Below are 14,998 nucleotides of genomic sequence, written 5' to 3'. Positions count from 1 at the left end.
TCTCATACTACTATAAATAAATGTAAAGTGTGATGAGTACCTGTCTATTTTTTGGTATGTCTTTTCCCCACTCATTCATAAAATACAGTGAGCAAATTGTCAGTTTATTCCATTTGTTCAATGATTTATTGCAGTTTATATCCCACCTCATCCTGAGGGCATAATTTACATGTCAAATGGAGAAACTCATCCAGAAAATGAAACAGCACATAATGCAAGTTTAATATTTTGAAAAGTGATGCTTTGAGTGTGGTATGTGTCCTTGTTCATGGGTAAGATTTTTTTAAAGTGTAAATGCAACTAACAGGTGTTTAATCATAATTTAATCCCAACAAAATGGAGGTGCTACTGGTCAGGGGAATGTCTGATGCAGGAAATGGGACATTTCCTGTTGCGGATGGAGTTACATTCAGCTAAAGCAGCAGGTTTGTAGCCTTGGGATGCTCCTGGACCTGGGCATCTTGTTGGATCAATGGGTGGAAGTGGAGAACTTTCGCCAGCTTTGACTGGTGAGCCAGCTGCAGCCCTTCCAGGGAAAGAACAATCTTGCCACTCTGGTGCATGTCCTGGTAACTTCTAGGTTAGATTACTGCAATGCTGTATACATGGGGCTGTTCTTGGAGATTGACCAGAAGCTACAATTGGTACAGAATACTGTAGCCAGAACATTGACTGGAGTGGGTCATAGGGCCCATATAACTCCAGTCTTGTTCCATCTAGATTGGCTCTCATTTGGCTTCCAAGCTTAATTCATGGGGCTGGTATCAACCTGTAAAGCCTGTATGGCTTGGGGCCAGTATATCTGAAGGATCACGTTCTTCTGTATGAACCTACCCATCCACTCCAGTCATCTTCGGAGACCCTGCTTCAGGTACTCCTGCTATCAGAGGCTAAAGGGTTGATATGATGCTCCCTCTTCCTTAAACAACAGAAATGGCACCAGAGGCATTTTTAAAATTTCAAAAATAACTAGTTTATTTACTTAAGAGGGGAAAGGTCAGGTGGCATCAGGGGTTGAAATTTCCGAGGTAATTCAACATATATGTATCTCTCTGAGGTAAAATCAGATCATTCACAGACTTCAGTTCTTAGAATCTTTACACATATTTAAAGGTTTCTGTTTTGAGACTTTGGTTCCCTTGTTTCCCCCGCAAGCACACTAGTATTCTTTCTCTTCTGGGGGTTAGGAAGGCTGGTACCCACTTTCTAGCACACTAGTGCTTTCCTTCAGTCGTTAACTGAATCTGAAGGCCCCCACAGGCAGTTTCCAACCACACCCAATGAGGGATCTCTCCACTCTCCAGAGCTACCTCCCTGTTTGACAGGGTGGGGAAAATGACTCCTTACAAAATCTATACCCTTTCTTTGGCCTGTTTGGGAGTCTGCACCTTCTCCCCAAACCTCCTTGCCAACTTTCCGAAGTTCTCCTGCTGGTGTTAAAACTGCTCTCCTTTAGGACTCCATCTCCCAATTCTTCACACTCCATCTCTCTCTGCTAGGACTGAAAACAGACCCTCCTCTTTCCAGCTCATGTTACTCAATCAGATGCCTTGGAGTAGCCTGTCACTCAAAGCTCTGATTCTGTGAGAGATTAACACTTAACAGTTCTGCAGCTGTTTGTGTACAGCATTTCCAGGCCTTTTAATGTTTTGATGTTCACTGCCTTGGAGATCCTATTTGGGCAGAAAGGCGACATAAATAAATGTTTTAAATAATTAGCATACAGGTAAACTAATTGAGTGTGGCTTCTTATTGAGTCTGTGCTGAATAGCAAACTTAGGTTTGTTGCACTGCAGTGTGTGAAACACCCTAAGATTGAGGGTGAACACTGAATCAGCATGGAGCTAGAAGGATACAAAAGTAAACCTGGGAGTTTCTTCACATAAAACATGCTGAGAGATCAGGCTTTTACCTCCCTACATTCTTCAAGAGCAAACCTTATGCCTCCTCTTTGCAGCAAGTAGTATAGGTAGTACGTGTGTGCCTAGAGATATAAATACTGCAAAGTTTACTCAGATTTTAAACTGTAAAATGACGATTTGAGGTGAGCCCAGCCCAAAACTTGCTGCCATGTAGTGCAGTTTTTTAAATATATATTGCTTTGATATGTGAACAGGCCTAGGGACCTAATTTACACAAACACAGGTAAAATTGTTCCTAGATTTTACCATTTCAGGTTGCAAGTGGTAGTTTTGTCCATGTATGGCATTTTTTTATGACAAAGCATTCATCTGTGTTATTCCTTGTCAGGGCTTGTCGCTGGCGGGGCCCCAGCTGGGCCGGCCCTGACATCAGAGGGGTGCCAGGGATACTACAGGACCCTGCTCTGTGGAAGGAGGGGCAGTATACATCACCCAGACTCCCTCTCAGTCCACCCGCTGGCCTGCTCAACCTGGCCTGCTTACCCTCTGCGTCCTCCATCATCTCCTCCTCCAAGAACTCTCCTCCAAGCCTCCACTCTCACACTGCTCTGCTCTCACTCCACACCATCACTCCTTACTCACACCCACCACCTCCGAGCTCTTCCTAGCCACCTTATATAGGGTATCCTTTCCCCGCCCTCCCTCCTTCTAGGCTTGTTCCCTCTCCTGACTTGGCCCAGCTGTGCCTTCCCTCAGGTGTTTCCCTCCTACCACTAATCCCTTCTTGGCTTCCTTGCCTTGCTGGCAGGGTGGGGTTGAATGCGAGCCATCCCCAGCTGAGGTCTCCTTGGCCTTGCTCATGAGGAGTTGCCCCAGCCGGCTTCTGTGCTGCTGAGCATGCCTGGCCTTGCTCACGAGGAGCTGCCCCAGCCGGCTTCTGTGTTGCTGAGCATGCCTGGCCTTGCTTGCGAGGAGCTTCCCCAGCCAGCTTCTGTGCTGCTGAGCTTCCCTGGCCTTGCTTGCGAGGAGCTGCCCTGGCCAGCTTCTGGGCTGCCTGCTCGTTGATGCTGGGCGGGGCTACCCATCTCCTCACCCAGAATGCCTGTGGCAGCTCCACCTGGAGGGGCTTGGCTCCTAGCAACTCCTGAGCCAGGCTACTGTCCTCTGGCCAGGGTGTGGCTCTGGGCTGTAGTGGCTGCTTCTCCTCCTTGGCTGGTAAGGGCTCTGTTTGGGCTGCTGCTGGGTCCCTGTTCCCCCTGCCTTGGCCCTTTGCCTCTGTCCTGCTTAGCCCCCTCTCTTCCCCCTGGAGGGTGGGACTGGCTGGTCTCCCCCTGCTCCCCCCAGCCCTCTGAGGCTTGGGCCTTTCAGCTCTTCCCCCTGGAGTGGGCAGGTTCGCTGGCTGAGGAGGTAGGGCCACTGCCTCCCGGTTGCCTCCCACTGCTCCCTCCTGGCAAGTCTGGGGGCTGGGACCCAGACCCCGGACATTCCTTACCTGTATTCTGCAGTGGTACAGTTAAAGGACAGTGTCATGCCTCAGGTGGGGTGAGCCACCTTACACTGCCACCACTCTGGGATTTAGGGTCCCTTGGGAAGGCCCAGAGTACCCTCTCAATCCTTCTGACCTCCGTAGCTTGGCCAATAAACAGGTGTGATGACCCAGCAGAGTAACAACAAACAAAAGAGTTTATTTACAAGGAGGTCAGTTAATCAAGCAAACAAGGTGCCTTAGCAACAATAGATGGGTGAAAGCAAAATAAACAAAAGGCCCTAGTGGGACTGAACTCACTGTCCCTCTGTTTGCCAGGCCTGACTTCTCACCCTACCTGGATGAGGGCCTCTCCCCCTAGCAGAAACCTCCTCAGGCCTGCTCCTTGGGAGCAAGAACACAGGCTTTCCCCCTCTAGGGCTTATATAGCACTAGCCCCCCATGTTCTGATTGGTGAAAAAGGATGCCAAAATGACCCAGGGGCTCCTGGGAATTGTAGGCAGGCCTACTCCCACTGCTAACAGGCTTCTGAGGCCTTGCTAGGCCTTCCTGGCACAGCCAGATCATGACAGACAGTTTTACTATTTCATCTGGGTATAAGCAGCTTAGGGCAGTAGGCAGAACTTTCCTACTTCCAAGTTCCCACCTATTTTAATGTTCATATTTCCAGATATACTCCTAAGCCTTTAGTGGGCATCTCACTAGTGTAATGTTGATAATGCGAGTCATATGGAGAGAGAGGCATCATTTACAGTCTGTTTCAGAAATGAATGCATTTATCGTTTTGTGATATTTAAAGGACCATGTTTGTTTTGTTTTTCTTTTGTTTCTGATTTTCATTCGCTAGGTATTTTTACCCAGGGCCTTGTGCTTTCCTCTCTTTAAGGCCCCTGCCCACCCGGGAAGAAGTCGAGGAATTAGATACTGGAATTCTGTAGCAACATTTTGTTCTCGAACAGGGATGGAGCAAGCGCTTCCTACCCACTGAGCACAAAATGGCATCTTCTAGCCATAACCTCAGTCTTTTGCCGCAATGAACAGATTCCCACTGTACGACAATCAAAACAGCATTTAATTTCCCCTGCATAGCTCTATCTGGATCTATAGTTTTACTTCCTTTTCAATACAAAGGGGTTTGTCAGTTTACTGTAAATGTTTTCAGGATTTGGGATTTCACTGATAACAAGAGAATTAACTCCATTTCCTGATACTTTTATGAGCAAGCATCTCATGCTCACTGAAAGCAGTTGGAATTGATTAACAAAGCGTTCTCCTCCTGGTCTCTAATCTCTAGCATTACACATAGGATTAGTGTTGCCATTCTACTGAGTCAGCATGATCCTCTGTTTTATGTGTGTAAAACTGTATTCTGCTGTATCTGATAATTTTTTTGTAACAACCGCACATTTTGTAGTCAGAAATCAATAATTGTAATCTTGTATAGAATATGTTTTTTTGTTCATTATTGCTCCAGCATTCCCAGTCTATAACCATCAGATTACAGCTGTTCATATGTTACCCCAGTGGTGAGAGCTTTGTCTGTACAGCCCAGTATTATGCAGCTTTGATCATAGCTTTAAGAATGAACTATATGAGTGTTCCAAATAATGAGCTGTTTCCCCATGCTAGCTCCAGAACTCAAGGTAAGGGAGTTACGCTGGTATGAGAAGAAACCATGCCATCCAACAGATCCAGGCATTTACATCTTTTAATTAAACGTTGAATTATTTAATACGGTCATTAACCAGCAGAATAAAACACACAGTAGTAGAACTATTGCTTCTTACAGTTGTTACTAGGATGCCGTGAGACAAGAACCCTGAGAAACAATTGTCATGCCATTCTAGCAACTTATGAATAAGATCTCTGTGGCCTCAGAACAAACAGACCTTGATTTGCAGTCTTATTTATTCCTGACTTTAATCGTAACAGACTTAATAGTTGGTGTTCAGGAGCATAATTGGAACTATTTTTGAAGTTTGCTAAGAAGTTTCCACTTAATGCAAAATACTGTGACTTTGTCCAAGATGTTTATGACTGTTGAGAGAATATTACAGTAGTGTTGCAGCAACTTCACTGGTTTCCAGGAAGGTCCTGGTTACAAAACAAGGCAATTTTTACACCTGAAACTGGAAGGGTGTCTGATCGGGTGAGCTGCACCTTCTCCACGCCCCTTGGCAGTTTCAAGGCAAACAGCTGTAGCAATGGGTTTCCATAGGAGTAAACACTGTACGATGTGTGGGAGCAGAGAATAGTTGCCTGCAGACATGCCTTGCACTGAGGTGTGGAGGACGTTCTTCTGAGTAGGGGCATACAGGGATGCGTGTGTTCTTCTGATGCGATGGGGAGCTGTTGGTGCTAGAAGAAAGAGAATACCTGCGCTGGGCATGCAGCCATCATCCCATAATAATGCTGATTGACTGTTTGGATGCTTGCCTGAGGTGCTCGAGGCCAGAATTGCTGCTTCTCCCGGGCAAACGAGTGAGTGAGAATGACAGTGGTTGATTAGAAGTGTGGCGAGTTGAACTTAAAGCTCATCAAAGAGTCCTGTATTTTTTAGAGCCTGTCTCCTTATTATTGTCACTTCCTTTGTGTTCAGGTGAGAGCAGCTTCTTTCTGGTGTGCCCCAACCCCAAGTGTCCCAAACCTCTGCTTCCCCCCCAGGTCTTAAAAGCTCTGGCCTGAATATCTTTGAAAAAGCAATATTCCTCCAAACGTCATGTGGCCAGGGATGAGCGGGGAGGTATGTTGGTGGCAGGCCTCCTATATATTTTAAGCACGTGTTTGTGTGTTTCCAATTACCAGCAGCCCATGGCCTTTGGAAACAGGATAGGCTAAAATTCCAAATGAATAAAATGTAACTCTGTTCAAATAGTTGATTAGAGGAGTGCACTGTGGTTTTCATTTGGAAGAATGGTGTATGTTTCTTTGCTTTGCCGCCAGTTTATCTTTTTGATGAAAAGCTCCTGCTGCTCAGAAAAGCCCCAGGAGGAACATCAGCTATAATTTTTCAGGTTTTTTTCTAAAAAGTAGCTGAAACAAGGAGTAAAATTGCTTCTCTAAAAATCAGAAGCTGGCTCCTTTCATTTCAGGGAGAATTACTCCATTGAGACTTACTGCCAAGCCTTGGACAGGAATGTGGGGATGAATAAGATAAGGAAAATCTTTGGCTGCCATGTAACATCTTTTTGCAGGTTGCTTTTCCCCTTTATGTCTCAGGTACCTTCTAGAACTTGGGTGCGGCCAGACTTGAGCCTTTGGCCCTTTAACTGTTGGGCCTTGGCTTCAATCAAGCCACCCATTGAGTCAAGGACTACCCTGAGATGTACTTGTTTTGTTTTGCATGTTTGTTTGATGAGCTTTGGTTTATTTATGTATTTTTCTTATATGCCACTTTGGGTCCCTGTTTGGAAAATATAAATATTTTGTCTCTACAGAAAGGAGCCTTGGGCTGACATGCTGCTCCTTCTCCCCCATGCATAGCTCAGAGACTTCCAGGTTTCCAGCAAACCAAAGTTTGTTGTAATATCTGCGATGCCACAACACACTGTTTTCTTGCAAATAGGACGATCTGTTAGCAAGGGCTGTTTAAGAACCAGGGGTTTGGAGGCTGCTTGTATTCATGCTGGTAAGCCTTGCTCTTTTAAACTTTAAATCGAACAAACTGAAGTGTGTGCGTTTTGCATTCTTTTATGGGTGTAAAAGAAAACATAGTTGCATAGAGCAACTGGGCATAATGTCTGAAATGTGTTGGGTGATTGCTTCAGAAAAGGCAAAGCCTTCCTTCCTTCCTTCCTTCCTTCCTTCCTTCCTTCCTTCCTTCCTTCCTTCCTTCCTTCCTTCCTTCCTTCCTTCCTTCCTTCCTTACTTACTTACTTACTTACTTACTTACTTACTTACTTACTTACTTACTTACTTACTTACTTCATTTATGCAGCTTACACTGTTCTGTCTTCCAACAACAACACTGAAGTAGGTTAGGCTGAGTGTGTGTGATGGGCCTAAAGTTATCCAGCAAGCTTCCATGGCAGAGTGAAGATTTAAACTTGGGTCTCACAAATCTTAATCTGATGCCAATCACTGTACGCTGCTGGCTCTCAATTTAATCAATTAATAAAAAGAATAAAAGAAAAATACTTCCATCTAGTACATGCTTTCTGAACGTCAAGATTGATCCTTTCTATCTTAATGTGCAGTTTCCTACATTAATGTGTAGTATGGCTAAAATGGTACGCTTGATTCTTGGTCTGTTATTAAAAGGTAGAATAACTGTAGATTTCTGAAGAGTTAAAAAGGTGTGCCAGTATGTGTACACTGTGCCATTGGGGAAGGCTCCGTAAGGCTGGAGGAAGATGTCAATGGAGTGATAAGATCCACCCCAGTATAAGGCAGCTTATATTTGTTAGTATTTAGATGGAATTGTTAGAGTGTATGACTAGGATCTGGGAGACTCAGGTTCAAATCCCTGCTCTGCTGTGGAAGCTTGCTGGGTGACCCTGGGCCAGTCATGCACTCAGAGCCAAGCTACAAGTGATGCCTGACACAAGTTGGACACTTGTCAGCTTCCCTCAAGTTTTGATGGGAAATGTAGGCGTCCTGGTCTTGCAGCTTGGCTCTCCGACTGCTGTCCAATGGACTTTTCAACTGTCACTTGTCCAACATTCCGCCAAGCTGCCTACATCTCCCATCAAAACTTGAGGGAAGCTGACAAGCGTCCAACTAGTGTCAGGTGTCATTTTTAGTTTGGCTCATAGTCTAACATACCTCACAGGGTTGGAGTGAGGATAAAATAAAGGAGCGGAGAACAATGTAAGCCACTTGGGGTTCCATTGGGGGGAATGGTGGGATATAAAGAAAGTAAATATAAAATACTTTAGGTACTCTTTGTGAAAGCTTCTTTGGAAGAAATAAAATGCTACTTTTGTTGTTTAAAACAAAGTGTGTACAGTCAATTGTTGGGAGAGAAGTGGCAGAGTTAGTACTGGGCAAACATGGGAATCAGTTGCCAAAGGGACCAGAGGCAGGGTTGCTTGGTTGACAGTGGTTTGAGCAACAGGGATCAGAAAAAGCAAAGAAAAAAAGGTTGACAGATTGCTGTGAGATCACTGTTAATTAACTAATTACAGTATTTATATCCCACCTTTCTGCCTAGTCCAGGCAATCAAGGCAGCTAACAATTCAAACAGACATAATAAAAATGTATCGTAAAAACAGGTAAAACCAGAGCTAAAATATGTGTACAAAACCTAGAGCGGCAAAGCAGGAAGGACAAACAACTGTGGGAACACCAGATAGAGCAAAAAAGTCCATTTACTAATGGAAGACAGTGATAGAAGGGGACAGACAAATATCACTGGGAAGGGAGGTCAATCATCTTGGTGCCACAACTGAGAAGGTCCTTCGGTTGTCACCATGATGAGTACAGTCCCCACATACTGAGGTACCCCAGCTGAACCATTAAGTCAGCAATAGAGTAGGAATTGAAATGCTCATGATCAGTCTCCATCCATGTTATTCCGAGCTGCTGAAGTCTGCAAGCTATTCTCATTTACCTTGAACATAGAGGGAAAATGCACGAGATGTCTGGGGTGTGTCAAGTCCTGCAAGATTCTCTGCATAGCGTAGTCTTACAAAGAATAGCTGCTTGATGCGATTCTCCACCGGGGGAAGAATGATGGGAAGGATTCTCTCTCTCTTTCAAAAAGCCTCAGCTTGAGTTTTCCTCCAGGAGCTCGGAGGCGAGAGGGGCGGGAATGGAACATAATAGGAAGCAGGAAATCCAGGGTGGCTTTTTGCAAAAGAGAGAATCCACGATGCAATTCTCTACCAGAATGAAGAATGGTGGGGGGATTCTCTCTCTCTTGCAAAAAGCCACCCTGGATTTCCTGCTTCCTATTATGTTCCATCCCCCCCCCGCCTCCGAGCTCCTGGAGGAAAACCCAAGCTGAGGCTTTTTGAAAGAGAGAGAGAATCCTTCCCATCATTCTTCCCCCAGTGGAGAATCGCATCAAGAGGCTATTCTTTGTAAGACTACGCTACCCAATTCTCCGCCAGAATGAAGAATGGTGGGGGGATTCTCTCTCTCTTGCAAAAAGCCACCCTGGATTTCCTGCCTCCAGTTATGCCTCCTCCCCCAGCTCCTGGAGGAAAACCTGAGGTGAGGCTTTTTGAAAGAGAGAGAGCGAGAGAGAGAATCCCTTCCATTGCTCCCCCCCCCCAGTGGAGAATCACGACATCAAGTGGCTGTTCTTTGTAAGACTTCTCTACCCAAGGAATCTTGTGGGACCCAATACTCGGAGAACATGCATATGGTGTCTTGTGCAGTTTGGTTCATAGTGACCCTTACTTCTGAGCACGCTGGGTTGTGCTGTAAATCTGCCAGGTGCTATGGAAGAATTAAAAGAATATGCAAACCGTGGCCAGAGGCTTTCAATCTCTATTGTGAAGATCTTGGATGTTTTCAAATAATTTACGGTCGCTTTGGTAACGGTGTTGTAAAATATACTGATTATCACCACATTTGTAGGACTGCTGAAAGGTTAACATTTCAGTTAATTTTAATCAAATGGGCAAATGTGAAATAAATGGCTTTTATTTATTTCAAATTTGTATTCCGCCCTCCCTGCAAGCGGGCTCAGGGCAGATACCAAAATACTAAAAATACAATTAAAATATGGATGTATTTAAATTAACTTTTATGTACTGGAAGCTGAATGGAAATGGCTGCTTGGATTTTTAAATATCTCTTTTTAGGGGCTGTTGCAGTATCCCAACAATGTCTTTTTATGTCATTGCGTATTCTAGAATTTCAGGTGAAGTTTGTGCACTGTAGAAAGAGACGAAAAATACTTTTCAAGAAAGTGTTTAATTTAAACCTAGGCTGCTGGCAGCAGATCCTGTGGAACCAGCTTTCTGTCTTTGAAAATAGTTGTGTGCACTCAGCCTCTTTCTCATTTGAACTGTCATCCCGGAGAAGAGAGGAGGGGGTCTTCACTGTATTCTAGCTAGAACAATGGGGCAGAACTATAGACCATCTTCAGAGCACGTTTGACTTATCGCTAGTCTGCTGGGGTGTTTCTTCTTGGGGAGAAAAAAAAGTTGACACTGATTTTTTTCTTTTTACTTCATTCTTGTGAAAGCTTTAGTGAGAGCCAAGCTACAAGTGATGCCTGACACGAGTTTACAGAGTGGCAGTCTATGGGAGGGAGAACGTGGTCAGGAGGGGAGTGCAGGCGTTGGGCTCTTGCTGGGCACCCCCCCATCCCTTCCGCTGTGTGTGTGGGGGGGGAGGGGGTTCTGTAAACTTCAATTAAATGGAGAGCCAAGCTGTAAGACCAGGACGCCTACATTTCCCAACAAAACTTGAGGGAAGCTGACAAGTGTCCAACTCGTGTCAGGCATCACTTGTAGCTTGGCTCTCAGTTAGACCACAGAGGTGGTATGGTCATGAAACAGAGAGAATCACATTAGTACTTTGAATAGAGGAGGGCACGATCCAAAAAAAATTACCGATCAAGCTGATCGTGGATCGGCGCCGGCGACGATCCCTAACTAGCGATCCAAACCAATCATCTCCCGTTTCCGATCCGTGGATCGGGGAGGCCAAAGCGGAGAGGCGCCCCACTGTTCCCAGCTATGTGGGAAGGTCGGTGGTGGCAGCAACTGTCGGGCCTGGCGGGTACGGGGAGGCGATGACGAGCCGCCTCCCCTCAGGGGGTGGGGGGTCTGGCTGCTCGACGGCGGTACCCCCCATGTGCTTGCCCGCCAGGCCAAAAAGGAGCGTGCTGGTGAGAAATGAACGGTGGGTGAAGACGGTGGCCGCTCAGGGGGCGGGGGGGGGGGGTCTGGCCGCTCTTCTGTGTTTGGCCGTCAGAGCTGTCTCTCAGGGTTTGCAGGGATGAGATTGGAGTGCCCATTGCTACAGAACACCCCCTTCCCCCTCCCTCCCCTGGGTGTCTTCTCTCAACTGGTGAGTGCTTTGCTGCTCTGTGGTTGGAAGGAAGCCCTGCTGATCAAGGCAAGCTGGACTTCCATTCGGGTTTCCAGGGCGACAGAAGGAGGGCAAACACAGCTCAGGCATTCCCCTGGCTCCGTTGCCAGGGGAATAGATTGCTGGCACCTGTGTGTCTGGCTTCCTGATCAAGCCTCAATCAAGCACCCCCCCCCCGAACTCTGGATCAGTCGCCGTGGACAGCACCGATCCGCCGGGTTCCAATCGCACGATTGCCATTATCGTGGGTATTTTTCGATCGTAATGCCGATTGTGCCCATCTCTAACTTTGAACTGTGTGTTTCATGGTTAAGGAAGCATTCACCAGTGCTCTACGTAGTGTATGTAGGATCAGTTCTCTTGATAAAGGTTAGCTTGCTTTGATTATTTAGAGAATTTGCTATGTAAAAATTGAGGGCTGAAGGGGATCCAAATTGCTTCTTAAAGTGTGAACAATGGCTGCTTGCATTCTCTGGGATTGTTGCCTGGGGAGAGGGGATGGAATATTAGGCCATTTCATTTACTGTTGTTGAAATTCCATGGAGTTCTTAAAACATTTGTAGGCAAATGGAGTGTGTGTGTGTGTGTGTGTGTGTGTGTGTGTGTGTTCCCTTGGTAGCAGTGGTGTCATTAGTACATTTTCTATGCAGAAGTTCCATAGAGTATCCAATTGAACACAAGTTGTTTGCTGTAAGGTGGTGGGGTTGGCTTTTGTTTTGTTCAGTGATACTGCACAAAAATGTTCATAGTGCTTTATTTTTCAACAGAAAATGTTCCACTTCTAAAGATTGTTTCATAAATTAATAACAATGCATGGATGCTGTTGCCAATACAATATTAGGCAAGCTGGGAAGTGTCAAAGTTGTAATGAATTCCCCCCCCCACACACACACACAATGAATATCCTAGGGAATTGTGTGAAAGAATATATGTATCCTTTGATTTGTAAACTAGAGAGGGTAGGGGATAAAAACATGGATACATATAATCAGGGGCGGAGCAAGGGTTTACCTCGCTCGCAGCCGGCCGGCCGGGCACCCCCACGAGCGCAAGCGCGCGCACCGGCCTGCGTGATGATGTCACGTGTGACGTTATCACGGGAGCGCACGCGCCGCCGCCGGCCCGATTGCTGCGGTGGGCGGCCTCCGAGCTCTCCCGCTCGGTTGCGTGCGCCGCCGCAGATGCCTGCCCGCGGTGGCTGCGCCTGGCCAGGGGCTTGTGTTGGCGGCAGCAGCGGCGCGGGGTGGGAGGGATAGGAGGCTGGTGCTTTGTGGCGCGCGCTCCCGCCCGCCGAGCCTCCTCCAGTGCTCCCTCCGGCACCTCGCGCCTGCGGCCACCGCTTGCCTGGCCTCTATAGGCCCGCTGCCCCTGCATATAATGATCCAAATAAAATTAGGAATTCACTTAATTGATTGTGCAGGTCCAATGTAAACCAAAGCTGGAATTCTCATTTATGTGTCTCCTATCGTATGATGGAAGTTATGTTGTAATCACCAGTCTGGTATGGAACTAGATGAAAAGTTAAATTGTGTTGAAATAGATGAGCCCACTCATACCCATGGTACATCATTTATAGCGCTTTGTGTATGGTAATATTAGTGGGACAGCAGTTTGCAGTAATTGAGTTTTTTTTTTTTTACTCCAACAACATAAAGGAAGCAAATGCTGTACTGTGTTGTAAAAAATTAAATTATTATTCCGGTAAAAATAATTTCAAGAGTTTTAAGTTTCCTTGAATGCATTAAAAACACACTTGGTTTTTTAATGCTAATTGTCTGTTTCAATTTAGAACATAAAATTAACACTGGGTAATTTTAAAATGTATTTACAACTATAAGTCAAATACCGCACTCTGTTAGGGTATCAGATAATTCTCTTGCAAGTGTTCAGATTCTGATTTTTCTGCAAAATTCATACCACTGGTTTTATTTCAGTCTTTTAGTTCATATAACCTGCATCTGTCAATCTCAAACGGATGAATAGACCTCACAGTGTATTAACTCTGTTTCTTTGCGATGGGAAAGGTGAATTTATTCAGACAGGATACATCGTGTATTTATTGGACAATGAACCCTGTGTGTTTCCTTTTTAAAAAATGTTCTGTGATACCTTTTCATATAACAAAAGATGTGCAATATACAAGGAAAACAGAATTATGCCTGAGGATGGGGGTATATATGAGAAAATCAAACATAGATCTCACAGCCGGTCTGTTGTATTGATGCACCTTCCTAAACTTTTCAGACATTTTTAGATTTCACTCATGGATAGATATGTATAGTTCATTTTGTTGCATCACAACTGTGCCCTGATGTTTATAGTGGGATTTACCAACACAAACCTCTTTCCTTATTATGTTGTAAACGTGTGCTACTTTTTCTCTCCCTCAGGTAGCTGGTTAAATGCAATTGTGTCAGTAACGAAGGAGGAGTAACCATGAGAATAGCAGGTAACCAGCCCATTTTTCATTATGTGGTGAAATAAGTAGCTTGCTGGTCTTTAAATAGCAAGCTATGCCCCGCAAAGAGGTTTCATCTCCGCCTTTTGTCTCAGGCGTGTTCTGCGTTTCACAGTCTGGTTCATCTGAGATGTTTGGGTTTATTTATTTGCAGAATTTATATACCATCTGTTCAAAACAATCAGCTCCTATTTGATGTGTTCGCTTTTCCAATCTTTGATATTTTATGGCTTCCTTTTTATAATCTTAAGATTGTTTTCTACTGCTGGTTTTCTTTGCATTTTGGTTTTTTTTTCAGGCAGATAGATGCCTTTATCACTGCATGTTTAATTTAAATGATTATTTTTACATTTTTAATTTGTATTTATTGTTTTACTCTTTTTGTTAACTCCCTTGTGCATGAATCTAGAGAGGCAGCATATAAAGTTTTTAAATAAATATTCTAAATCACTTAGCAATGACATGTATATGGTCTTAAATCAGTAAATGATAAATACTATATTTTCTTAAATCCAAGAACTGTAGCTTAAATTTTGTGTGGTTTGAGATGTAGCTCGCTTCTAACTCCTCTGCATAGTATATAATTAGAAACATATTTTTTGTATTTTAGAACTGTGAAGAAAATGAGAGAATTTAGTCATTCTTTTTTAACTTACTCAGCATTTACTGTCCAAACCTCCCCCCCACCCCAAATCCATTGCAGTTACTGAGCTAGCGTTTCTAAAGTTGAACCAAAAAAAAAACTTTTCAGCAGAAGGCATTTTATGTAGTGTGCAATGACAGCCTATTTTCAACCAGATTTTTTCCTACAATTAAATTGATGTACATGTTAAATATACATGTCAATATCTAAAAGTTGGGTAGAAACTAGACTTGGAAAGAGTTTGGTTTTTTGCGCTGTATAAAACTTGAAACAGACAATGAGAAACTGTTATGTTCTGCTTTTGAACTAGGAGCTGCAAAATTGGTGGTAGCAGTAGCAGTGTTTCTGCTGACATTTTATGTCATATCTCAAGTATTTGAAATAAAAATGGATGCCAGCCTAGGAAATCTGTTCGGTAAGTTGACCGTCTTCAGTTGTGTTCTTCATAATTGCAGCGAGAATATTGATCTTTAGTTGATTTACATATATTTGTGATTTGGAGGTCACTTGTCTCCTGACCACCAGTTTTTTTCCCATATGAGTTGTCAAAACAAGCATG

The 14,998-nt window shown here is 44.5% G+C and overlaps 1 protein-coding gene across 3 annotated transcripts in view; it reads left to right on the top strand.

The window, feature by feature from the left end:
• Positions 1–14,998, top strand: part of FAM3C (FAM3 metabolism regulating signaling molecule C) — a 45,813-nt gene that overhangs the window by 13,899 nt on the left and 16,916 nt on the right. The window contains exons 1-3 of one of the 3 annotated variants that reach the window (XM_054988421.1): positions 5,634–5,829; positions 13,729–13,787; positions 14,750–14,854. In XM_054988421.1, the coding sequence (XP_054844396.1) occupies positions 13,775–13,787; positions 14,750–14,854 (118 nt within the window). In that variant the 5' untranslated portion in view covers positions 5,634–5,829; positions 13,729–13,774. Of the gene's footprint in view, positions 1–5,633; positions 5,830–6,816; positions 6,977–13,728; positions 13,788–14,749; positions 14,855–14,998 lie in introns of those variants that run through there. The other 2 variants (XM_054988419.1, XM_054988418.1) reach the window with 2 other exon arrangements.

This window comes from Eublepharis macularius, chromosome 9 (assembly GCF_028583425.1).
Source record: "Eublepharis macularius isolate TG4126 chromosome 9, MPM_Emac_v1.0, whole genome shotgun sequence".
NCBI lineage: Eukaryota > Metazoa > Chordata > Lepidosauria > Squamata > Eublepharidae > Eublepharis > Eublepharis macularius.
The sequence above is the reverse complement of the archived record's forward strand: the minus strand, read 5'-3'. Positions and strand labels throughout refer to the sequence as shown.